Genomic DNA, 25,994 nt, shown 5'->3' with positions numbered 1-25,994 from the left:
AAGTTTGCCAACTTAAACATTCCTTCAGACTGCAGAGAGATTCTTGCTAAGGCTAGGGCAGCCTCCACTGTGAAGACATACAAACTCAAATGGAAACGGTTGTGTCTGTGGTGTGACGCTGCTCAAGTACACCCTGTTCATTCTACACCAGATCAACTTTTGCCTTTCTTTTTACATCTAGCAAAATCAGGCCTCTCGCATTCTACTCTTAAAGTTTTTCTGGCAGCAATCTCAAGATTGCGACAGAATGGTTCCACCTCTCTTTACTCCTCCAGATTAATTCAGCAGTTCTTTGAGGGCCTTTTTCGAATGTTGCCCCCAATTAGTCAACCGCCTCCTCCTTGGCACTTAAATGTTGTATTGACACAACTCATGAAGCCCCCATTTGAGCCAATCCATAAGGTCGATCTCAAATTCGTTACTTGGAAGGCTTCGCTTCTGTTGGCTCTCACTTCTTCACGTTGAGTCAGTGACATACAGGCTTTTACTACTAAACCGCCTTTTCTTCAATTTACCAAGGACTCTGTCTTCCTCCGCACCAATCCAGACTTTATCCCCAAAGTGCCATCTGATTTCCATCTTAATGAGCCGGTCATTTTAACCAAAAAGTGGCAGATGAGCCAACAGAAGACCGGGTCCTACCTGCCAGCCGATCCGCCCAAGGTGCTTCAAAGGTCGATCTGACTTCACTGTAGCTCCTGCTATCTGCGTCAAAAATCCTGCTCAGCAGGACCTCTGAACAAGAGTATCTAACCTAATGGAGCCCTCTTCAGCTACTGCTTGAAACTTTGTCCCACCAGAGGTTTTCAACTTCCAAAAAGATGCTGTAGTCCGAAGGTGAAATCTTCACATGGCTCAATGGCAACAGGTTCTCGATCGGCAAAGACGCGCTCCTTGGCCTAGAAATCCAGCTTCTCCCACTCCTTTTATCGTTGACTGCTTCATCGAGACCTCGTCCAGCGCTCCCCGGTGACAACTCCTCCTCCTCAGACACTGCTTGTTGCCTTGCCCCACTGAATTCTACCTTCTCCTGGACTTTTTGCACGGAATTTCTCTCCCAAAAAAGTCTGAAGGCTAGCAGAGACCAGGCCCAACCAATCGTTATGTAGCCGAACCGTACTCCATCGTGGTCGTACTTAACTTTTTAATGTTTTTTTAGCTTTTAGGCTCTATCTTACACTTAAAACTTTAAAAATTAAAAACTCTGATTATACTGATTGGATTTAATTCATTTTAGTATCATTTTATGTATTAGATTTCTCTATAGTTTCCTAAATTGTTGTTGGATTTTCTTGTCTCTTTACTTTATTACAGTTTGTCTGCTGCATAAATACTTTACACAGTGCCACTAAGTTAAGCCTGACTGATATTGTGCCAGGCTATTGCAGGGTTAAGCACAGGTTAATATAGTGACTTTTGTGGTTCACCCTGACCAGGATTGTGTTGTTGCTAGAGTATGGTTTCTACCCCCTCAACCCAATTTCTTAGAATCAACATTTGCCTCATACCCAAATACGCCACTCAACTTTTAAAATTCCAGTTTTCAAAGCATTCATGAAAGGCCTTAAAAAGGTCATCTTTTAGACTGATCCCAGTTCCCTCTTGGGATGTTAATGTTGCTCTCAATAGATTTAAGGTACCCCCCTTGAGACACCACATTGCTGCTTGCTGCAATTTCTATCCTCAAAGATAGCATTTCTTATTAAGTTATTACCTCACTTTAGTGAGCTTAAAGCACTAAATGGTAGGGAGTGTGCATTGTTTTTTAATCTGCAGCACTGGTGGCTGCAAATCGATTGTTACGGGTTAAAATGTTTTCCTTTCCAAACAAGCCTATCAAATATTAACAACTGTGATGAAGAAGCGGAACCATATAGTAAAATTTCAAGCACAAGACTTGTTTCAGTGACAATTATTTGTGTATTACAATAATTTATTATTTGTTGATCTTTCAAATATCACACCAATGCACACAAAAAAAACTCAGTTTTTGCCTTAATACTAACCCTTTAATTTTTCTTTCCAGCTTTCCATGCCAGTCAGTGCACCTCTGGAGAGTGCTAGTCTCAGTGACTGTTTGACTGCTCTTTTTCGGCATTTTGTCGAAGTGTTTTAAGATTTGTCTCCTGCTGTGGCAGGGATGTCTAATAGGAAGGCTGGATTCCAGCCTTGTGGCACTTGTCACTGGCAAATGTCGGTGATGGGCGCTCATCGTCTGTCTCTGATGTTTCAGCACGACCACAAGGCCAAGACCTGCGTTGATTGTCCTGCTGTGAACCCAAAGGCCTTGAGAGAGCGATCCCTCAAGCTCCTTGCTACTCGACGTGCGACACCGCAGCGGTCTCTATCCCGGTCAAGAAGAAGGGCGGCCTGGAATTGGTCACAGAGCCATTGATCTTTGTCCCACAAAAAGAAGAGTGTGAAGTCAAAGAGGTCTTCGACCTCCCCCTGTCCATCAAAGTCATCTGACGAGACAAGGGAGCATTGCCGCCTGAGGCCTGGCTCCGCGGGTGAGCCTGCACCTATGCCGTCTCCGCACCTACCCGAGTTTTCGCGAGCCGAAACAACCCCGTCTAACTCTGAGAATTTTATGAGGCCATGCACTTCATATTTGGGCGCCCCTCCCTTCTGGTGCACCTTCGGGTCCCGTGGGATCAGGAGTGACGCGTATTGGTTCTCCATTGGCGGGTCGGTACTTGGCACTTGTCGGGCCCCTTAGACTCTCAGATGGATCCAGACCAGCTTTGGTCAAGCCACCTTGATATTTCTCAGCGTCGGTTCCTTTGTTGAAGCTCCCTGCGCCACTGTTGCCCTTTGCTGGAATTTACCTCCCATTCTATCCCAGACTCGAACACGGAGCCAACGGGAGCCATTCCCTCCAGGCCTGAGCCCTATTCCTATGGGCTAGGAATTGGGAAATATTGGGAGGGACCACTTGGTCCTGAGGATTACCAGCCCCTAGACCCCAATATGGACTGTTTCGAGGATTTGGCAGTTGCCAGTTGTTGGACCTTGCCCTTTTTGCAGGGTCATCCCTAAACTTTTGGCCTTCCTCCTATATTTTTTCTGACCTGGTGTTGGCTGTTTTATGACTCTGGGCACCTTCCCACTGCTGATCAGTGCTAAGGTGCAGATGCTCTCCCTATGGTAAAGTGTATTATGTGAATGGACTTCCATGTTTGGCTTATTTGGTTTACTATCAGTCCCTAGTGGAGTGCACCAGAAGTGCCAAGGGCTTGTATATCCAAATGCTGCTAGTGGGCTTGCAGCACTGGTTGTGCCACCCACAGAAGCAGCCTGGTAAAATGTGTCTAAGGTCTGCCATTGCAGAACCTGCATGCAGTCTGGTACTGTCATGCTGACTGGGCAAGTGTCCCCACTTGCCAGTCCCTAAACCTTCCCTTACCTTCATATTAGTCACCCCTATGGTAGGCCCTAGGGCAGGGTGCATTGTAAGGATAAGGTAGGACATGCACTGAGGTGTGTGGCATGTCCTAATAGTGAATTACAGCCATTTTCGTTTTTCACTATTGTAAGGCTACCTGCTCTCCATAGGCCAGAATGGGCTGCTAGATTATAACACTCTATAATCCTAGCAGGCTCAGGAAGCATGGTAGAAATTCATGTTTATTATGCCTGAACTCAGAATAATAAAATACATCTTTTAGCAAAGGTTATTTTAATATCCTGGGTTTGCAAATGCTACTTTTAGAAAGTTAGCCTTTGCGTGCCTAACCATTTCAGTCCGCCTCTGGAGGGGAGGGCTATCTTCTTTGTGTGTAGCTTGAGTGACAGGGCTGGGAAGTTCCAGGAGACAGGCTGGGGCTGCCAGGTGGTGAATAGGGAGATTACACCAGGATGGGTGGGAGGAGTGCACCTTGACTCTGAATAGGGCAGTGCTCTGCCACCACAATGCTGGCTCCACCCCCTGGGGAGCGTCTGATGTCTCTGCCCTGCCTGCTGAAAGAAGAAGCCAGAGTCCCAACAACAAAGTAATCTTCACTGAAAAGAACTGGACTGGGATTATGCAAAGGCCCCCCTGGCCTGTAAAGACAAAAGAAACTGGGTATAAATGGAGGAGCCCTGCTCCTAAGAAATCTGATCCTGATTGAACCACGAAGAAACTCTGCCTGACTAGAAGGACCTGGAAGAAGCTGAAGTAGTAACTTTCCCTGACCTGGGGGATTGGCCTGCAGTTGGTGCCTTGCTGAGAAAGGGGAGGAAAAGAGTTTGCACTTTGTTTTTCAACAATCTCCAAGGGCTTGGAAGAAGAGCTTGCCCCCTGAACTGAGTCCCAGGACCATTGGACTCATCTGCCTTCCAAAATTGAGTTGCCTGGACAATTTGTGCTTGTTTCCCGCTGGATTTGGCCCCAGTACGCCTCGTACCCCATCCGCCGCAAAGCCGTGCCTTTGCCGCCCGGCACCGTGCGTCTACGCTGATCCAAAAGCGTTAGTACGCGCCGTATCCCTCCCGGCCGCATCGCACCTAACCTTCCCCGCCGATTCGAGACGTACAACACTGGCTGCCGAACCCTGTATGCCGGACCCGAGCTCCATCGTCCCGCAGGTACGGTCCGTACGCTGCTAACGTACTGCACCGTGCCGTACTTAGAGCCGAGAAGCCGCAGTACGCTGATCCTCAGAAGTGTCGCCGCCCATCCGCACCGAAGTTACGGCTCGAACGCCGAACGCCACAGACTCTGCAAGCTGATCCGGGCCATCCGCACGTATCCCTGAAGGTCCCGTACCAACGCCATGTCCCGACGCCGCGACCCGACCAGCATCTGAATACGCTGCCGAACTACGACCCGGACCCATCAACTTGTCCCGCACTGTCCGTCGCGGACCCCACGAACTTAAGGTACTTTGTTCTGTTCGCACCGCAGCGTACATGTTACGGACCCCGGAGTCCGCACCGATTGTTTGACTCGTACTTTCCTTGTTTTTAATCCGGACGAGTCGCACACCCAGGTACGAACCATACAAAGCCTGAAAAGAAGCAGAATTGAGTAAAAGAAGCCAATTTTTGTATTTTAATCCTTTCTACAAGAACATTGAACTTTGAAATAATACTGTGGTCATTTTATTCGTTATTCTGGTCTTGTGCTAAGCCTTCTATAAAGAAACCTATTTTTGATACAACCTTGACTGGTGTCCATTTGGGGTGTGTCATTGTATTACTGTATGTGTTCACAAATGCTTAACCTATGACGCCCTGAGAATAGTCTTGACTGCTTGCGCCACACTACCTAGAGGGTGAGCAGGGGTTATTTGAAAGGGTGATCCCCTTATCCTGACTTGGAATTGAGAGTCCCTGCTTGTCGCAAGTGCATACCTGTGCCAACTAGAGATTCCCAATTCTAACACCAGTGGACTTGGACACCTCCCCAGACACTAGCTTGGTCTCTCCTCCTTCCGTGGCTATGAAGGGGGGAGCCTCCTTTGCTGTGGTTGTGAGGAAGGCAGCAGAGATTGCAGTCGGTGACAGTCAAGAATAACATCTTGACATAGGTGCTTGAGCCGGTAGTTACCCTTGCAGACCCGCTTCCCCTATTTAATGAAGCCCTTATGTCCTGGTAGAAGCCCTGCACAGTGGCTCTTTTGAACAGAACAAAAGCCTGCCGCAATCTCCCCGCCCCAGGGAACACCAGTTTCCTCACCCATCACCCTAACCCTGAATAGCTTGGTGGTCCAAGCCTCCACTTTCCTTGTAAATCCTGGTACATTCCCTAACACCCCACAGGATAGAGAATCAAAAGAGGCTTGAGCAAGAAAATGTTTTCTTCCACCAGCCTGGCATTGTGGTCAGTGAGCACCCATGTCTTTTGGGCTGTTACTCCCATTTCCTTTGGGATTTAGTTGTGCTGGTGCTGCCTATGGTCCCAGAGGAGACACAGGTCCTAATCTCCCAAGCTATGGCAGACAGGAGAGTCGCAGCTAAGGTCATGATCTGATGTGAGATGAACATGACCAACTCACTAGACATGGCTGAGGAGGACTGGCTTTTCAGGGGATGTCAAGCTTTGCTTATGGACATGCCCTTTGACGGCTCCCATCTCTTCAGAGACAAGGTGGACTCGGCGCTGATGCGCTTCAAAGATAAAAGAGATATGGCCAGGTTCTTGGGCTTTTCGTTGACCCCTCGTCAACCCCACTCCGCCTTTGGCTGCTTTCGTAGCCAGGGAACGGGCTTCCATCTGTGCCTTTACCCCCCCCGTACCCACCACCGCACGCAAGCTGCTCCATAGCCTCTGCGTGGCTGAGGACGCATTACCCACAGACACAATGGGACGTGCAGCCAGAGTACGGGCCAGTCCATCACCCTCCCTCCCCCCCGGCAGCTACAGCCTCCAAGCTTCTTTAGTTTGCCCATCAGCCATGAATGCCAACCAATGGGAGGCAGAATATGCCATTACCTGCACCGCTGGAGGTGAATGACATCTGACTCCTGAGTTCTCCAGATAGTCCGAAGGGGCTACTCCTTCCCTTTCATGCATACCCCTCCACCCATGCCACCCACATACAACAAGCTGATGGAGGACCATCTCTCCTTACTCTGCCAGGAAGTGGCGGCTCACTTGGCCAAGATAGTCATAGAGGGGGTGACGACTCCAGAAGTAAGTCGCGTTTGTTATTCCCACTACATTCTGGTGCCAAAGAAGGACAAAGACCATCGTCCTAGCCTAGAACTCCACCCTGTCTTCCTGAACAAGGAGAAATTCAAATCCTGTTGACAGGATGGTAGCTCTGGACTTGTAGAATGCATACTTCCACATTCCTGTCAAGCCTTCCCACAGGCCTTACCTGTGGTTCACAGTGGGCCACGAAGACTTTCAGTTTTCCGTGTTCCCTTTTAGCCTTATCAGCAACCCCCGGGTGTTTGCCAAGGTGATGGGGGTGGTTGCAGATCCTCCGCGAAGATCAGTGGTGCCACTCTTTCTCTAGCTCAACCACTGGCTGGTGAAGGCGGGCTCGCCCCAGGCAGTCGTGTCACACCTCCAGACTATGGCAGACCACATGCTCGCTGGTGTTCACTATCAATGTGCTGAAGTCACACCTGCACCGCTCTCAGAAGCTCCCTTTCATTGGAGCTGTTATGGACATATTGCAATTTTGGGCTTATCCTCCCAAACGTAGAGTCCAGGATATTCAGGCTATGTTACTGATGTTTCAGCCTCTATCCTGAGTTTCGGGGAGACTGACTCTAAGGCTGCTGGGCTTCATGGCCTCCTACTTGTGACACATTCCATCTGGCATATGCAGGCTCTGCAGTGGGACCTGAAATTCCAGTGGGTGCAGAATCAAGGGAATCTCTGCAAAAGCTCTGCAGGGGTGGTTAGCAACCCGCGTTTGGTTCAGCGGCAGACACTTCCCCCTTGCCAACCAGATCTGACAGTAATTACAGGTGCGTTACTGCTGGGATAGGGTGGCCAACTGGGAGAGGTGGAGATCAGAGGCCTCTGGCCTTTGGCGGAATTTGGACTCCACATCAATCTGTTGGAGCTCCGAGCGATCTTGCTGGTATTGAAAGCCTTTCTATCCTGCATCAAGGAAAGGCTAGTGCAGGTGTTCACAGACAACACCGCTGCCATGTGGTACTGCAACAAGCAGGGCAGGGTGGGGTCATGCACCCTTTGTCAAGAGGCCCTGCACCTCTGGACATGGCTTGAACATCAGGGGATATCCTTGGTGGTTCAACACATGGCGGGCTCTATGAACGCCAGGGAGGACAAACTCAGCTGAAGATGCCTAGCAGATCATGAATGGCATCTGGAGGTGGTGCAAGATCTTTTCCAGCAGTAGAGAGAGCCTTGGTTCGATCTGGTTGCCACTGCTGAAAACGCACATCAGCAGTTTTGCGTGCTGGAATTTCCATGGAGGCTCTCGCTCAGAGCCGCTTTTCGTCTTGAGTGGAGCTCAGGTCTTCTGTACGCTTTTTCTCCCATACCACTCCTGCCCGGAGTTCCTAAGAAGATCATGGATGACCAGGCCCACGTTACCCTTGTTTCTCCAGACTGGACTCAGAGTTTGGTATCCCAAGTTGTTGAGCATGGCCCTCAGTCCTCTGATCAGACTGCCTCTTCTGGAGTGGAGAGGGTTCTCCACCCAAACCTGTTAACGCTCTGCCTTCATTCATGGCAATTGAGTGGAGACAGTTGACAGCTTTCGACCTTCTGCTCGAAGTCTGTAATGTCATCTTGGTAGTCAGGCGTCCCTCCACTAAGAGGGTATATGCCTGAAGTTGGGGGAAGTTTGATGCATGGTGTGCAGAAATACAGGTTGACCCCTTATTTAAATTATATGGATTATGTAGATATCTGGTCGCGCTGGGCCAGGTTAAAGTCACAAGTTCAGGCTGGACGCGATGGAGAGAAGGTCGGCGACAGCAACCAGATTAGTCCTGCTGGAGTTTAGCTTCTCAAGTCAGCACCAAGAGTCCTGTTCGCGGTGGCAGGTGGCCTCAATGAGGAGGGAGAGTATTGTGGGAGACTGCTGGAGTAACGTGAAGAGCAGGCGAGGAGTCAAGGACGATCGTTGCTGGAGTTTTGCGTTGGTGGTCCCCGCGTGCGGTCGCTGCTGTAGCACAAAGAGGCGGCGTACCAGAGCTTTGTGCTGAATCGTGATGCGGATTGCAAGGTCTTGGTGTGTGTTGGTCCATTCAAGGTTGCGAAGAGCCCAAACACTTAACTACAGCTCTCAGCCACACCAAGAGTCCAAGACCTGAGGGGCACCACTTGAGGATCAAGAAATCACTTCAGCTGGGTCCAGGGGCTGGTGCAGGATGTTGAAGAGCCTTTTATGTCCCTGAGGCTCAGATCAGGAGGCCAGCAGACTAGCCTTTTGAGCCATTCTGGTAGCCCATGGTTCAAAATGAAGTTGCAGATCCATTTCACCACTCCTAGGCAAGAGGATAGCAGGGCAGAAAGTCAAGGGTGAAGCAGAGCAGCAGTCCAGCAGAGTAGAAGCCCTTCCAGCAGTCCTTCCTCCTGGCAGAGTACACAGGACCAGAAGTGTACCGAAGAGTGGGTGTCTGAGAAGCTCCTATAGGTTTTCCTTTCAAGTCCCCGGGTATCCTGCCTTCCCTGTCCTGGCTCCAGACTAACTACTGGGGGTATGCAGTCCTTTGTGTGGAAACAGGACACAGCGTATCCAAGTGTAAATAGGGCTGGGCCAGCTCTGCCCTCGAATCCTGCCATTGATGACCCATCTAGGCACACCTAAGCCCTCTATTGTATGTGGCTGTCTAGGAGGAATACACAAAGCCAAACCGTCGGTTACACCCAGTCATGGGACCCAGGGACAGACTACAGGCAATAAATGGCTAAGGCACGTAAATGCCAATTTTCTAAAAGTGGCAATTTCAAAATTGTAAATTTAAATCCGACTTTACTATAAGAGAGGATTTCTCATTACAATTCCAAAGAAACCAAACATGAACTGATTATCTGTTCCCATTTAGAAATGACAGCTTATTAAATGTAATAAGGTAACTCCCATGTTAATTTATGGGACAGGTAGGCCTTGCAGTAGGGAAAATCGAATTTAAGAGTTTTTCACTACCAGGTCATCTAAAACTTAAAGTTCCATGTCCTACGTTTTAAATACATTGCTCCCTGCCCTGTGGGCTGTTTAGGGCCTATCGTACGGGTGATTTACAAGTATTAAAAAGGGATGTTTTGACCTGGCAAAAGGTTTATTTTCCATGTTGAAATGGCAGTTTAAAACTGCACACACAGGTTGCAATGGCAGGGCTGAGACATGTTTAAAGTGCTACTTAAGTGGGTGGCACAATGAGTGCTGCAGGCTCACTAGTAAAATTACATTTACAGGCCCTGGTAGCACGTAGTACCACTTTACTAGGGTCTTACAAGTAAATTGAATATGCAAATTGGGTATAAGTCAACTCTACCACATTTTAGGGAGGGAGCACAAGCTCTTTAGCACTGATGAGCAGTGTTAAAGTGCACAGTCCTAAGGCTAGCAAAAACTAAATCAGCAAAAATTGGAGGGTAAGGAAAAATGTTTGGGGGTGACCCTGCAGAGAGGTCCAGGTCCCACAAGCCTGATTTCACTTTTGTTGAAGTATGAGTAGTAGACGGGTAGATTGTTTCTTATTCATATGCCAGATTCTTTGTGAAAATTCCACTGTTCTTCCACATCTGTTTAAGTAGTTTTGTGTTTCATCAGTTTTCAGAATGCAAACTTCATTATGTGCTCTGACATGATTGAAAAGTTTCCTTGTTTCTATTTATTTTCAGAACCCAAATCCACTTCTAGATTTGCTGAAGCAGAGCGAATCCCAGGGTAAAAATGAGTCTGATGATGCACAGATTGCAGTAAGACACTATCTTCAAAAACAACTTGTGTTGTTTTTCAATACCCTATTGTCAAGCTTCATGTCTGTGACAGACAGGTATGTGGTGGTCTCTTTTTATTTTATTTTTTATTTATTTTTTATAATAGTGTCCCGTCCATTTTCCCCTACTGAGTCAATGACTTGTCCCGAACTCCCATATCTATTTTAAGTGTTGTTAATTAGAAGTCTATTATAGGTTATCAGCTAGGATACATCAACCAATAGAATACATGCTTATTTCCAAAGGTGTTAATATTTTCGCAATTATGTTATCCTGTTTTGCAGTGTAGCCACTCAAGCTGTATATCATTTGTTTTGCTTAAACAGAGCTTTCTGGTGGCTATTCACAATTCTCATTTTTGCACAGTTATTCAAAAAAGTGCATATGAAGTCTTATCTGCAGCATTTCCAGATTCCTAAATTCAGGACCTGCAGGCTTATAAGTTAAGCCTGGGCATGAAGTGTTAATTAATTTTTGCCCAGGGGAGAGTAGTTTAGAAAATATCTTGTAGAAAACATTTCCTTCTTGAACTAGACGCCTGCTAGCATCTTGCATTGCTTTTGACCATGAGGTAGGACCTTACGTCCATGTTGAAAAGCTATAACAGTGACGGAATTCTATGAAATTGTGCTCTCCTATGTAATTTTCACCTTTCATGAAAAAATTATTTTGTGCATTCTTAATAAACACCTGCAAATGGGTACATATGTGGAAAATACACGTTTAACAGATTTTCTGCAGGGGTAAAAGATAGTAGATTGTTGATTGATCAGTAAATGAATAAAGATGTCGTCAACTGGGACGGTGGTTTACACCCATTTTTAAAAAAAAAAAGAAATTTTTTAATTGATTTTATTGAGGTTTACAGTGGTATCATCATATAGCATGACATTGCGCTGCAGCATGCACCAATAACATAAGCTGCATGACATGTATTACAACTGGGTATTTTCACACATGTATCGAAACGGTAGCCATTATGTCCAGGCAGGAGTTATTAATTTGCCACGGTCAGCCGATCTCAACATACATAGTCTATTAGTCTCTCCTCGTGTAAGTCGTATAGCGGATAACGTGTCGAGGTTAATGGCGCTGCAGCGTGTATGGTGTACCAACCGGTCGAAAGTAACTGGGGGGTAGGTAACGGAACTTGGGGCTGAGTTGGAGGGAAGTCGTGTGTCTGTAACTATTGGCATGTGAGTGTCACCTCGTGTGTTCCCGCTCGCGCGGCGGGCACTCAGATTGAAATATCAGTACCCATACAGGGAAAACTAGCCTGGTGCCTTTAGGTAGTAGGAAGGTGATGGACGCTTGCGCAGGTCTACTCCATCGGGTCAGGCAGCAGTGTGGGTTGGACTAGCCTGTCCATGTCCCCCTGAAACATTTCCAGAATTGCGTCCCAGTACGTAGAAATAGGTATTTTCCTGAGGCCTGCAACTTCATCACGATGTATCGCCACACTTTCAGCTCTAGCCCATGCTAGTACAGAGCGTCTCCAAGCGTGGGTGTGCGGGGGGTCTGATGCTTCTCACCGCTTTGTGATCAACCGTTTTGCTGCCACAATGCCCAGGTCAAGGAATCTAGAAGTGATTTTAGTGTTACGGGTTCTACAAAACATGTGTAGCAAATAAGTGGGCCAGTCAAAGAGTAGTTCACTATCATTGCAGGCACGGAGTAACTCCGCCACCCCTTTCCAATACTCACTGAGGCTGGGGCAGCCCCACAGCATATGTACCAGGTCTGCGCCTATAGCAGCGCACCTGGGGCAGACTGAGTCTATGCGGTGGAAGTATCTGTTGATATTGGCTGGCGTGAGGTACGTGCGCTGTGTGATATAGTGTTGTATCTGCCTAAAGCGAGCATTTCGGGGTATCTGGACTGGGCGGGCAAGCACCTTCTCCCACTCCTTGTCCAAGAATTGACGGCCTCCGTCATGCTCCCACTTTTGTTGGAGAGAGTTCAAACTGAAAGCAGCGTGCAGGCGCAGTGAGGCCGCAAACCATCGCGTCAGGTGTTTGCCCCGCCCTATGACATGTAAGTATTGCACAGTTAAGTGCATTTGAGGCTCTACTGCCATGTCTCCCCACCGCAGCGTGAGCGTGGCAATCAGAGATCTGTGTAGGAGGAACTGCCTTGCAGGGAGTCCGTCTCTTTCCACCAGTGTGGCATAAGGGATGAGAACGCCATCACCATATAGATCTCCTAGCTTTTGTATCCTGGCTTCGTGCCAGCGTTGCAGTTCGGCACTCGCGAGTGTTGTCTGTCCTCTAGGGGTACCGTCAAGTGGGAGCGCAGGAGCTTTGGGTGTCATGCCCCGAGTTAAGTAGAGGCTTCTACGGTAGCACCGATAGGCCACATTTAGTAGTTGGGGCTCCGGGGGTCACACCTGAGCGCCAGGATGGAACAACGCATGTAACTGGGATAGTGTGTAAGCTGGGCGCATGGTTGCCGTGTCGTCCCGCTGGTGGTCCACCATCCATCGGGCAACCCACTGCAACTGTGACGCTAGGTAATAATGCTCAAAATTAGTCATCGCCAGACCCCCCTGGTTAGTAGGTAAGTAAAGCTTTTTTATCGATACTCTATGTCGGCTAGGACCCCAGATGAAATCTCTGACCGTTTTCTCCAGCGTTGTGAAGAAGGACACGGGCACATAGGTGAGCAGATTGGCAAAGTAGTACAGGAATCGTGGGAGGGCTACCATTTTTACCAGCGCCATTCTGCCCACCACTGCGAGGGGAAGTGTGCTCCAGCGCAGCATCTGGGATTTCACTGCTGTCAGCGCCCTGCCACAGTTACCATCAAAAAGGTCCATCGGCTGGCAGTATACCCGTATGCCCAGGTAAGGAAATGTGTCCTCGCACCACTGCACACGTGTGCCGCTTAGCATCACCTCTGGGTCATGACATCCCTCTCGAAAGGCGTATAGCTTAGATTTGGCCATGTTCACTTTTAGCCCTGAGATGGACGCAAATTCCTCCAGGATGAGGGCCAGACGCCCAGGCACCTGGTGGACGTCTCTTAAGTAGACCAACAGATCGTCCGCATATAGTGACACTTTGTGTTTGCCATCGCCCAGCGGTATACCATCCTGCAACTGCGTTCTCAACGCCTCGGCTAGTGGCTCCATCGCCAGCGCGAAAAGAAGGGGGGACAGGGGTCAGCCCTGTCTCCTTCCACGTAGCACTGGAATCACGCCTGAGATATATGGACCCACCATTACCCTCACCTCTGGGCCGGCATACAGTAGACGGGTCAGCTGCAGGAAAACAGGGTCAAGCTTATATCTCTTGAGGGTCGCGAACATATATCCCCATTCAAGAGAATCGAAAGCTTTCTCAAGATCTAGAATGAGGCAGCCCGCCCTTGGCCATTCGTGGGTGGAGTAAGTTGCTATACAGAAAAACCACCGCAGATTGAGGGAGGTGCTTCGGGACGGAACAAAGCCATTTTGGTTTGAGTGTGCAAGGGTGGGGACCACTCGCGCCAGGCTATCGGCTAGGAGCTTCGCTAGAACCTTGTAGTTGGTGTTGAGCAGGGCGAGGGGCCGGTATGAGCTCATATCAGTTGGATCTCTGTCGGGCTTAGGCAGGGATATAAGGTGGGCCTCGCAACGTAGAGGACGTGGAGCCTCGGCACCAGCGACACTTGGTACGCTTTGTAGAATTCCACCGGGAGCCCATCTGGGGCCAGGGTTTTCCCTGTGGCTAGGGATGCAATTGCTGCCCTGATCTCCTCTGGCGAGACCTGTTCGCCCAGGAGTTCATTTTGCGCTGGTGATGCCTCTGGTAACTGGGCTTGGCCCAGGAAGGACTGGAGGGTGTGTGTACCCTGCTAACCTTGACTCTGATACAGTCGAGTGTAGTGTTGCGTCAAGGCGGCGTGAATGTTGTTTTGCGCATATGTCATGCGTCCCGCCTCATCTCGTAAGGCCGCGATTGGTTTCCCGGCATGTTCTTGGTGGATCAGCCAAGCCAGGAGGTGGCCTGTACGGTCAGCTGTGGAATGCATGCGGGCGGTGTGTGCCGCATAATTGTGACAGCGGAGGCACTCCAATAAGTCAGTGTGCTGTGTACGTAGTGTCTCTGGCTGCTGCCCGTCCCCGCCGCCCCCTCCCCTCGCCTCATGCTGCAGGAGTCGTTTTTCAATTGCGTTCAGGTCAGAGGCCAATGTCTTCTGTATGTTCCAGGACACACCCATGCGATGCCCCCACGTAACTTTAAAGGCGTCCCATTCCACCAGTGTGTCCCCTGCTGTACCCTCATTGAGCTCAAAGAATTCTAGGATCGCCGTGCCCAGAGAGGATCGGAATGGGGAGTCCTCTAGTGCCGCTGTTTGGAGTCTCCATGTGGGAGCAGGAGGGCGTTCAGGCTCCCATGCAAATTGAAGCACTTGGGGATTATGGTCCGGGTGTGAGTGGCCTAGATATTCAATGCGGCGGACTAAGGGGAGTAGCACAGGGGACCCCACTATTCTATCCAGGCATACATGCAGTCTGTGAACCGCCGAGTAGTGTGAGTAGACCCGGGCATCGGGATTATTAGCCTGCCATAAATCTGATAGCACCCAGTGGGTGAGCCAATCCCTGAGAGCCTGCGCGTTACACTGCTGTGGTCCTAGTAAGGGGCGGGAAGGATCTGTCCAACTCTACGCTGAGCACCGAGTTAAAGTCCCCCCCGCCCCAGAAGCCAAGGAATTCTGCTCCAGCCAGCTAGGGTCTGGCAGAGGGTTTCTAAGTAGGAAGACTGATTAACATTCAGAAATAAGGAGGACTGATAGGCCATTTAGCCGCCCGCTTACTAGCGTGTATCGGCCCTCTGGGTCAACGAGAACCTCATCACTTGCAAATGGGACCCCTGCTCTGACCCAGATAAGCGCGCCGCGTGCATGCGCTGAGTAGCTGGTGCCATGCACCTGGCCTCTCCATCTTCGCCGTAAGCACCCCAGTTCTACGTGAGTCGTGCGTCTCTTGAAGTAGAGCTATGTCAGTAGCCTTGCGCCGGAGGTATGCATAAACCGAGTATCTACGTGACCGGGTGTGCAGACCACGCACATTCCATGTGACTATGTAAATCTGCGTCATGTATCCTATGCACATCGACCAGTGGAAAGCGCGTATATGTGAGGCAGGCGTGGTTAGGGGCGACGTGATGTGCAGCGATAACAGATAGGGAAAAAGAAAAGCGACAACATCAGCAGTTTGCAGCGGCACAGCAATTTGTACTTGCTTGCACAGTTTCTTCTCTGCGTCTTCCCCCCGTCACTCCGGGCGGCAGAGGACACTTCAGATAATGTCATCAGCAGTCTGCGGGGTGACATCTGGCAGTATCACCCCATCCAAATCCCCCGGTGTGGGGTTAGACGAGCCGGAAGAGCTGATTTCGCGAGTTTCGCGGTGTGTCTGAGAGCCCAGCGTTGCAACAGCTTCCAGAGCGCTTCGGCGCTCCTCCTCACTCTGCTCCGGTCGCGGCGCCACTGTCGCCAGGGGCATGCCTCCCGATCTCCTTAGTTTCCCACGGCGTCAGATCCTCGTATTCCAACCAGTCACACGCCTCATCTGGTGACTCGAAGAAGCGGGTAGTGCCATTCGCTAGCACCCTCAGTCTGGCTGGGAACAGCAGGGAATATGGGAGCTCCAGTTCCCGCAACAGGCATTTCACCGCCGTGAAAGTTCTGCGCCGCCTCTGCACCTGTGAAATGTATTCCGGAAATACCTTGATCGAGTTGCCATTGACCAGCAGGTCGGGGAGCTTGCGTATTTCACGTAGGACTGTGTCCCTGTCCCTATAGTTCAAAAGTTTGAAAAGAAAAGGCCTCAGTCGGACCCCTGGGCCGGCACGCGATGGGCCCTTTCCCATACAAATTGCAGCGATAGTGCTCCCGGGGGTAGGAAGCCCTGCAGCCAACGCTCCACATAGTGTTCTGGGAACTGGCCTTCCACTCCCTCCGGAAAGCCCACCACGCAGACATTGTTGCGGCGGGAACGCCCTTCCGCATCGTCGATTCTGTCCTCCAGGGCGTGTACTCGGTCCAGGACATCCTGCAGAGCCGCTGCATGACTGTGGGTGACAGGTTTCAGGTCGGATATTGGCTGGGCTTGCAGATGCACCTTCTCCGCCAGTTTATAGTGATCCACTTTTAAGAGAGTGAAATCTGACGCCACTTCGTCTATACATGCCTCAAGCGACGTTCGCCTCTCCTCCAGCGGGGTTCCAAGTCTTTCAACCACCGCCAGCGCCGAGTCCAGCTTTGTCGCTAGTGCGGCATTCGGAGTATCACCAGATGCACCAGCAACAACACTTTGTAGGTCCAGATTAGTAGCTCGCGCTGCATTCTGCTGCGTAGTGTTGCGGAAACGGCCCATTGCCAGCTTCTGTGCTGAGAGCATTGATCTTGAGTACTGAGCGACAACACAGCAGCAGGTATCGGGGCAGAGCGTGGGCGCACAGTAGGTTCAGGGAGCTGTATGTGCCGCAGTGGGAGCAACAGTCAGCATCTTTGCATGACGCGGCGCTACTCGTGTTCTGCGCGGTGTGTGATGGACTTAGAAGGCCCACGTTGTGTCGGTCCTGTCGCAGTCCACCCCCAGTACTGCAGCAACGAGGTGAAGGGAACGGGTCGCATCCCAAATATCCTCAGCGCCAGTTCTCTGCAGATGGGTTTAGTGTTGAGGTGGGCAGCCTACAGTTAAGCGAGGGGCCCTTTTTGATCCACCTCCCTGTGCACTCCCCAGACAGTGCAAGCTCACAGCTGGTTGTGTTGGTGATCCAATGCTGTGCTCCCGAAGGGATGGTGCAGATCTTGCGTATTTACCTCAGCTGGCCAGCTGTAACAAGTCGTCTTTAGGAAGGGGCAAGCGAAAGGAGAGCGCAGGCCCCGAGTCGTCACAGCTGGCACTGCGCTCAAATTAATCCAGACTTGTTACTGCAGTTCCCTATGCAGCAAACCACATCGACCGTGCCCCCATGACCAGGTCTGTGCGGGGCAGCATCTATTCTGCACCAACTTGCAAGCCGCAGGGTCTGGGCTCTCGCAGCTCCTCAACGGCCACCGCTGTGGCAACTTATGCGACTTCAGTGATCGCTCTGCGGTGATAAACACTTGATTTCACCCCCTCGGGTGAGAGTGGTCTGATTGTCTTCCACCACTGGCACTCAGGGCTTACCTTACAGGGACTCCTGAACTTCAGCTGGGCTCTACTAGATTCACGGGCAGGGGTCCGCAGCAGCACTGTCGATCTGGCCTGGTCTGCAGAAAGGCAGGACGGTGATTGCTCCCACTGAGAGGGCCCTCCCCCAGGTGGGTCCAGGCCAACAGGGCTATGGCGTCGGTGCCAGCAACAGGGAAAACACCGCTGCAAACCCGGGTCTTCTGCGCGGCAGCGTCCTCGTGGTTCCCCTTTCTCCTGCTAGGCCTCACTTGTCCCCTTCTCTAGCAACCGCGTTGGGCCCACCTTATCAAATCGCCTGCGGGAGCTCCCTGCGTGTCACTTCAAACGGCAGGCGGGCCATCGCAGTCCAGGCAGTCCCACAGCTCACCGCCTGCACATACCGCTAATACTGGCGTGTCAACGTCGTTGCATTGACGCACCGCGCCCCAGCCAGGGGCAGCAATATCGGGCACAGCAGACCTCGGTCCTCCGGCCCTCGGAGGATTGCGCCCGGTGCGGCCACCGCCGCCAAAGATCCAGGGGCACGCTGCCGCAGAGTCCTCTGAAGATTGAGTCCAGGCAGCCACCTATGCCGCAATGCCGCCCTGCAGTCAAGTCGGCCTCAGGGCTCCGGGATCGCACAGTTTAGACTGGGTCCTCTGCTCTGGCACCACCAGAACCCGGGCCGTGAGGCGGAGGCCCAGCGCCCAATCACCAGCAGCGGCGGCACAAAGCCCAGAGGGCTGTCATAGGAGCAGGTGTGCAGCCTTCAACTTCCCCGGGCCGTTGCAGGGTGCCTCAACGAGCCGCGGCCTGAGGCCCACGCCGATCACGCCCCCAGTTAGGCCTCAGATCATACCTCGGGTTTTATCAGGGTCTATGCGCTGGGCGCTGCACTGTAGGTGGTCTTGGTCGGCACCGGAGCCAGGCGCCAGCGCTTCCCCACCGCAGTTGTGGGCGGATGGGTGGGATGCGGGGTGAAAAACAGGATAATGGAGGGATGCAGTGCGGAGCTTCAGTGAGCCACGTCCGCCATGCTTGCTTGCTGGCCACGCCCCTCGACGGTGGTCTACACCCATGCCATTACAGTGAGTATTCAAACTTGTCCAATGGTTTTCACTGCAAATTTACATATTTAACTTTAGTACTAGAAAGCCCTCGGCTATGTACGCATTGGATTTGTACAACTTCTGTATTTACTGGAGGTTGTTGATGCCAACTTAAGCAGGGTGCTTCTCAACGTGTGTTCTGCTCTCCCTAGAACACCATGCATCCTGTAATGCCAGTGCTGTAAATTAATTCGGGTGCTTAATAAGTGTTGACAGTTACAGCAGGGTAATTCTCAGACAGGGTTGCAAAGAGAATAGTGCCAATGAGATCAGCTCCAATGCCTAAGTGGAACCTAATCCTAGTAATAACATAGTTCATGAAAATACCCTCTGAACCAATGTCCAATATTGAACTCAGATATCTATCCCTTAAAACTGCCTTCTTGAAGGCCATCACGCTTCTCTGGAGAATTGCTGAACTGCAGGCCCTGACAGTGCAGGAACCTTACCTACAACTACACAAGGACAGGGTGATAATGAGAACAAACCCACAGTTTTTAAACATCTTTTTATTTCATTTTAGGGGGGAAAAGAAATGTCAATACAGTAAACATAATTTCTGATGGATACATCTGCCAGTGGATTCCTCACCTTGTGAATATCCCCTGCGCCAGCAACATTCGGAAACTTTTGTAGCAGTCCACGCCGATGGGGTCGACAACGACGTCACAGAGACACGGCTCCGCTCGCGACTCCGCTGACGTCACCGGCTCCATAAGAAGACCTCGTCGGCGTGATGACGTCAGTTCCCTTTTTTCCGCGCCGTCGAAGCCAACGGATTTCGGGAATCGCTGTTGTTAGCGTCGTTGATACTTTGTGTATTTTCATTGTTTTTCCTGTCTTCTTTGAAGATGTCGACAAAGAAGTCTGGGTTTAAGCCTTGCCGGGAGTGTGGCAAGCATATGTCCATCACTGACCCACATGAGGACTGTGTGTGGTGTTTATCCTCGGACCACGACGTGGATGGCTGTACCAGCTGCCGAAAGATGAGCACGAAGGCTCTGAAGGAACGGGAGGCAAAGCTCTTTATTGCCAGAATGAAGAAGGACAAGAGAGGGAGAAGGAGATCGAGATCGAGGTCTCGGTCGAGGTCGGCGTCGAAGTCGACTTCGGGGCATGCTTCTCGAGCTAAGAAGCACAAGAAAAAGAGAAGACACTCCTCTCGGCACCATTCAGATAAGAGCACGGCGCCGAAGCCGAAGTCACCTTCTCGGCGTCGAAGGGACTCTGTTTCTCCTTCTCCTGTGCCGGGTTCGCCTGCTGGTCCTTCATCTCCGGTGGTCTCTTTGTCTCCGGCTTCGCCAGTTCCAGCCCGGACTCAGACGCCGGTTCCATCTCCGGCTCCGGTTCCGTCTCCGGCTCCATCTCCGGCCCCGGAAGATCTTCAAGCCCCGGGTGAGCCTGCAACGCCGTTGATTCCACTGTCGGCGCCGGTTGGCCCGAGTCCGGTGGGGCCTGGCCAGTATCCTGCTTTCCCTGGGCCAGGTCAGGACCCCTCGCATTACTTAAATGCGATGTATGGGGTATTTGCTCGTGCCATGTATGTCCCTGGTGCACCTGCGGATCCGACGGGTCCTTTGGCATTTAACTTAGGGGTGCTGCAAGTGTATCCTCAGGCCCCTTTCTATCCATTTTATCCAGCGACGCCGTCTTGGAATCCTCCGGCTCCGAGAACGTCGACGCCGCTTCCATCCTCGCCGGCTCCGGCTCGACCTCGTTCGACGCCGATGGCTCCGCCGGATCCGCGGTCGCCGCCGTCGGAGTCGATTACGGCGCCGCCGACGCCGAGGATTCGAATTCGCTCGAGAAGGGAGACACAAAGGATTGTTGAGGAGCAGAGATACCTTCAGGAGGAAGCGGAAGATGGAGAATTGGTGGAGTCGGATGAGGTTTTTGACGAGCTTAAGGAGGCTAGTGGCTTGGACCTGTCTCCTGAGTGGGAGATTACTCCGCCATCAGATGAGCCATCCAAGGACGTTGCACCCTACCATGCAGTCATAAGTAGAGCTGCGGAGTTGCTTGATCTCCAACTTCCAACAACGGAGTTTAAGTCGAACATCTTGACTGAAGTCTTGCATTCTCCCACAGCGGTATCAGAGCCTTTGCTTCCATTTAATGAGGCCATTGTAGAACCTGTGTTGGAGGTGTGGCGCAAACCTTTTTCTGCTCCTGCGGTGTCTAAGACTATCGCTAGGAGATACAGAGCGGCCCCAGGGGATCCAGAATTTTTGTCGTCTCATCCATCGCCTGAGAGCTTGGTAATTCAGGCGGCTTGTTCTGGGAAGTCTAAAGGAGCTTTTCCACAGGTCCCTGGGGACAGAGAGGCAAAAAGGCTGGACCAGTCGGCAAAGAAGGTGTTTTCATCAGCCAGCATGGCTTTGAAATTGACTAACGCCACATGTCTTTTGGGACGCTATGTACATGCGCTGATGGATTCGGCTAAGAAGCTGGTGCCGAAGCTACCTGATGAGGATAGATCTGGTTTTAACGACATCTTGGCTGATGCTCAGGCGGCTGCGCGGCAAGTGATCCAAAGTGGGCTGGACACTGCAGATTCTGTTGCAAGGATCATGGGGTCGTCTGTTGCAACTAGAAGAAGTGCTTGGTTGAGAACTTCGGAGTTCTCTCAAGATGTGCAAGCAACCCTATTGGATCTACCGTTTGATGGGTCTGGCCTGTTTGGAAAAAAGGCAGATGCTGCTCTGGAAAGATTCAAAGAGAGCAAGGCAACTGCTAAATCTTTGGGACTCCAGTCTCAGTCGAGAGGGTCTTTTAAGAGGTACAGAGGTTTTGGAAGGACATCTTTTCGAACCTATAGGCAGACTCAGCAGCAGCAACAGCAGCAGCAGCAAGGTTCCTCGTCGAGAGGTTACAGAGGAAGAATCAGGGGTCGCACACGTGGCCGTCAGCTCTCTTCCTCCTCTTCCTCAGCCCCTCCCACCACCGCAAAACAGCCCTAGATCCGCCATTCCGGATCATGCTGGTCCTGTGGGGGGCCGGCTTACCCATTTTCTACAAGATTGGGAATCTGTAACTACAGATCTCTGGGTTCTAGATCTTGCGGAAAATGGGTATGCCCTTCCCTTTCGGGAATTCCCTCCAAATTACCCTCCTTGCCAAGGGGCTTGCTCGGAGGACCACCGACTTCTCCTGCAGGAGGAAGTCCTGAAGTTGTTTCAGAAAGGTGCGATAGAGGTGGTTCCAGAGCAGGAGAGGGGTCAGGGATGCTACTCCCGGTATTTCCTGATTCTGAAAAAGGACGGCAGATTGCGTCCGATATTGGACCTCAGGATCTTGAATCTTTATCTAAAACAAGAGAAGTTCAAGATGCTCACCCTTGCTCAGGTTCTTCAAGCGCTGAATCAGGAGGACTGGATGGTGTCCTTCGACTTGCAGGATGCGTATTTTCACATCCCAATCCTGAAGTCGCACAGAAAGTATCTCCGTTTCACGGTAGGGTCGCAACATTATCAGTTTGCGGTCCTCCCGTTTGGTCTTACTTCTGCACCTTGGGTCTTCACGAAGGTGATGGCAGTGGTGGCAGCCCATCTCAGAAGGTCAGGGGTCTCGGTTTTCCCCTATCTGGACGACTGGCTGATCAAGGCGGAGTCTCCAGAGAAGGTGCTGCATCATCTGCGGGATACAACTCAACTGTTGTACAACTTGGGTGTTTCGATAAATGTGCCCAAATCTCACCTGGTGCCCTCTCAGCGCAACCTGTTCATAGGTGCGGTACTGGACACTACTGTTTGTCGAGCATTCCCTCCTCCTCAAAGGATTCTCGACATACAGGAAATGATTCCTTTATTTTACAACAGAGCGGTTGTTCCGGTCCTGAAGGTCCTTCGCCTGCTCGGTCTGTTTGCTTCTTGCATTCTGTTGGTCAACCATGCACGCTGGCACATGAGGGCGCTCCAGTGGTGCCTCCGCAAGCAGTGGTATCAGCACAAGGGAGATCTCAGGGAGTCTGTGAGGATCTCCAGAGAAGCTGCGGCGGATCTATCTTGGTGGGGCATGGAGGGCAATCTGTCTCAAGGAAAGCCTTTCCATCTTCCTCCATCGGTGGCCACAGTGATAACGGATGCATCCACCTTAGGGTGGGGTGCTCATCTGGGGGATCTGGAGATCAAGGGTCTTTGGTATCCAGAGGAAAGGTTGCTTCACATCAACCTTCTGGAATTGCAGGCGATACGTTTGGCGCTCAAGGCCTTCCTCCCTTCCCTTCGCGGTCAGTCTGTTCAAGTCCTGACGGACAACACTACCGCGATGTGGTATATAAACAAACAGGGAGGAGTGGGGTCTCTTTGTCTCTGCAGAGAGGCCCTGCGTCTATGGTCCTGGGCTCAGGACCATCAGATTTGTCTGATGGCAAATCTGGCCGGGGTGCTGAACGTGCGTGCGGACAGTCTCAGTCGGCAGTTCTCCGCCGACCACGAGTGGAGGCTCCATCCGGAGGTGGTTCGTCACGTCTTTTGGACGTGGGGAACTCCTCGGGTGGATCTATTTGCCACCCGCGAGAACGCGCACTGTCCGTTGTTCTGCGGTCTCCAGCATCCGATGCAGGGAGCGTTGGGGGACGCGTTTCAGCTGAGTTGGGGCTCACGACTCCTTTACGCGTTTCCTCCCATACCCTTGATTCCTCGGGTTCTGAGGAAGGTTCGCCAAGACCGGGCCCAAGTCATATTTGTAGGAAGGTGGATATCTGACTATGGTTACCCCCAACTTTTTGCCTAGTGTCTAGCTGGTTTTTCGACTTAGTTGGCCTGAGATCCTGCCATTCAGGGTCTCAGGCTGTCTGCTCCCTCTTTAAAATGGACTCCATGTACCCTAGGTACATAACCAATTGGTAAGGATCACCTTATTGGACCCTGTACAGTGTACCCTAGGTACCCAGGGCATAGGTGTACCCTAGGCCTCCCAGGGGCGGCAGCATGTATTATGCCACCCCTGGTCTGGCCTTCCAATCAGACACAACTGGCTGATCACTCAGCTGGGGCAAGGTCGTGTAATCACCCCTTGCTTAGATATAGTATGCCTATATCTACCCTTATATATAGACACATGTGTGCCTATCAGTCACTCCTATGGCAGGCCTTAACAATCCTGGAGGCAGAGTGCTTGGTAACATGTGAGATGGTGCTCTAGCATGAGCTGAGCCTGTCTGCAGCTTTCGGAACCATGTCCTTATAGCTGTTCTATGATATCGCCTACCATATACTCTTAAAGTGCCTTATAATCTTAAACGGTTATGGTAACTATGGTTTGGCTTTATCAAAACATGTCGTGTAAGGTGTCTAACACTTTGAAATAATACCCCCATACCATTTCTGGTGATGAGGATATTATTCCTCCCTTCTAGAGGGAGAGACATGTTAAAATCCTACTTTGCTGTTTAACTCTAACCAAAGCCTCAGCATCACAAAATGGATGCTGCTGCCACAGACACAAGTCTGACCTCCTGCAGCTGGGAGTGATCCCAGCCAGGGAGGCCTGGACAATAGGTTTCCTGCCTGGGGAGGTGCTAGCACCTCCCCAGACAGCCTTTAGTGTATTGGGGCAGGGTGGGCTGAAAGGAATGAGACATGCCTGGGGCACACAAGGTGTTCCTTGCATAGTCCAGTTCAAACCGGCGCTGGGACACTCTAGCCCCAGCTCTGGCGCGAAACTGGACAAAGGGAAGTGGGTGTAACCACCCCCTCCCAGGTCCCACCCATAAGGCGTGACCTAGCAGGTATCCCAGCCCCCCAGATTAGTATAAGAGTGGGAGTTGGGCCTCAAGACTTTAGATTATCCTGAACCTGCAACCTGAACAGAAACTCTGGACCTTCGACATTCGACGAAAGAAGAAGACTGAAGAATCTCCCTTGTGGCCAAGGAGTGGCTACCCTGTGCAAACAGGCACCATCAAGAGACTACCCTTTGCTTTGCCCACGTTCTACGAGGAACCGACTGCAGAGCCCGACCAGAGCCTTGACTTCCAGACTTCTCCGACCCTGATCCACATCCACAGCAGAGCTGAGATCCGTGGAGGCGACGAGCGACGTGGGACCGGCTACCTGGGAAAAGTGGCTAGTAACTTCCAGCGCAGCTTCTGAGGCACCCTCGAAGTTGTGCACCGGGGATTGAGAAGCCCCAACCCCAAGCATCATCTGCACCGAAGATCAGCCCCCGACACTCCACGAGTCCTGCGTGGGGCCCTTCTGCATTTTCCTGCTTGCCGCGTCTGTCCGGTTGCTTGCCCGCTGGCTAGTGGCCTTTGTGACGACGCACCCTGAAATCTTCTGCGCTGGTTTGGCTCCTCCAGACTGGCTCCCGCTTCTCTGCAAAGAAGAAGCACCCCAGACCTTCCTGGTCTGCACCAGAAGCAAGTCCTCCGTTCTTCGTGGGTTCCGCTTGCCAAGGCTTGGTGAGTCCTAGTCCAACTTCGACGCCGCCGACAGCAAGAGCCTTCGTGGGACAGCTCGCCTCCTGGTCCTGGTCGTCCTCGACACTCCCTGGTCCTTCTGGCTGCAGCGACAAGCTTCACCTTCACCTGCAATCTTCACGACATCGCCTGGTTCCTTCCTGGTTCCACGTGGTCACTGGCTAGTGACCTTGACTCTGTCCCTTCTGCTTGCAGGTTTCCTCTCTTCTTGATCCCAGCCTTGGGATCCACCGGACACTCTTCACTGACTGCCTGTCAGCATCTTTCTTCAGGCATCCATAGGAGTCGACGACGAAAACCGACGCATATTCACCCCTAGGCACCCGCAGCCTGTGGGCTAGGTAACTTGGGTACTCCGGTGCTCATCAGGATAGTGACTATCCTAGTGTCTAGTTTTCCAGTCTCAACTTCCTAGCTACTCCGGAAGTGTCTTAAATCTATCGTTTTCTAAACTGTACTATTGCTAGTGACTTTTACGCATTACGCGTGAGTGTTTCCACTCTGCACACGAATCCCGTGGGCCTCCCACTTCCTAACTAACGCTAGTGTAGTGTAGCCCCAGCGATTCCCTAGGCCTAAGCCTATTCTATTTCCGTGACAGTGGTCCTTATACCACTTACTTAGTATATGGTTTGCGTGGCCCCTAGGGCCTAACTGTATTACTTACCTGTGTGACTTAATGTATGCTTAAATAAGACTGTGTTGTACTTACCTCTAATCTCATAAAGAGTGCTGAGGGTTTGACTAGAATAAATACACTTTATTTTATATATATATCTGTTGTGGTGTCCTTTCATTTGGTATTCAAGGGATTATATATGGTATCACAGCTGGCTTCACATGCCATTCAGAGTTTAGCCTAAGACTGCTCTTGTCCATGCTACCACTAGGATAGCTGGTCTATAAGGTTGACTTTACAACCAATCACCATAAGGGTATTTGGACTGATAT

General features: G+C 51.2%; 1 protein-coding gene across 4 annotated transcripts in view; it reads left to right on the top strand.

Moving 5' to 3' along the window:
• Positions 1–25,994, top strand: part of RTTN (rotatin) — a 1,165,399-nt gene that overhangs the window by 710,392 nt on the left and 429,013 nt on the right. For all 4 annotated transcript variants that reach the window (XR_014961587.1, XM_085605903.1, XM_085605904.1 and 1 more), the window contains exon 28: positions 10,262–10,416. Coding sequence is in view for 3 of the 4 variants with exons in the window: in XM_085605903.1 (XP_085462029.1) it covers positions 10,262–10,416 (155 nt within the window). In the remaining variant the exon portion in view is untranslated. The remainder of the gene's footprint in view (positions 1–10,261; positions 10,417–25,994) is intronic.

The sequence above is a fragment of the Triturus cristatus genome, chromosome 5_1, assembly GCF_964204655.1.
Source record: "Triturus cristatus chromosome 5_1, aTriCri1.1, whole genome shotgun sequence".
Classification (NCBI taxonomy): Eukaryota; Metazoa; Chordata; class Amphibia; order Caudata; family Salamandridae; genus Triturus; species Triturus cristatus.
This window is presented reverse-complemented; position numbering and strand designations above follow the sequence as displayed.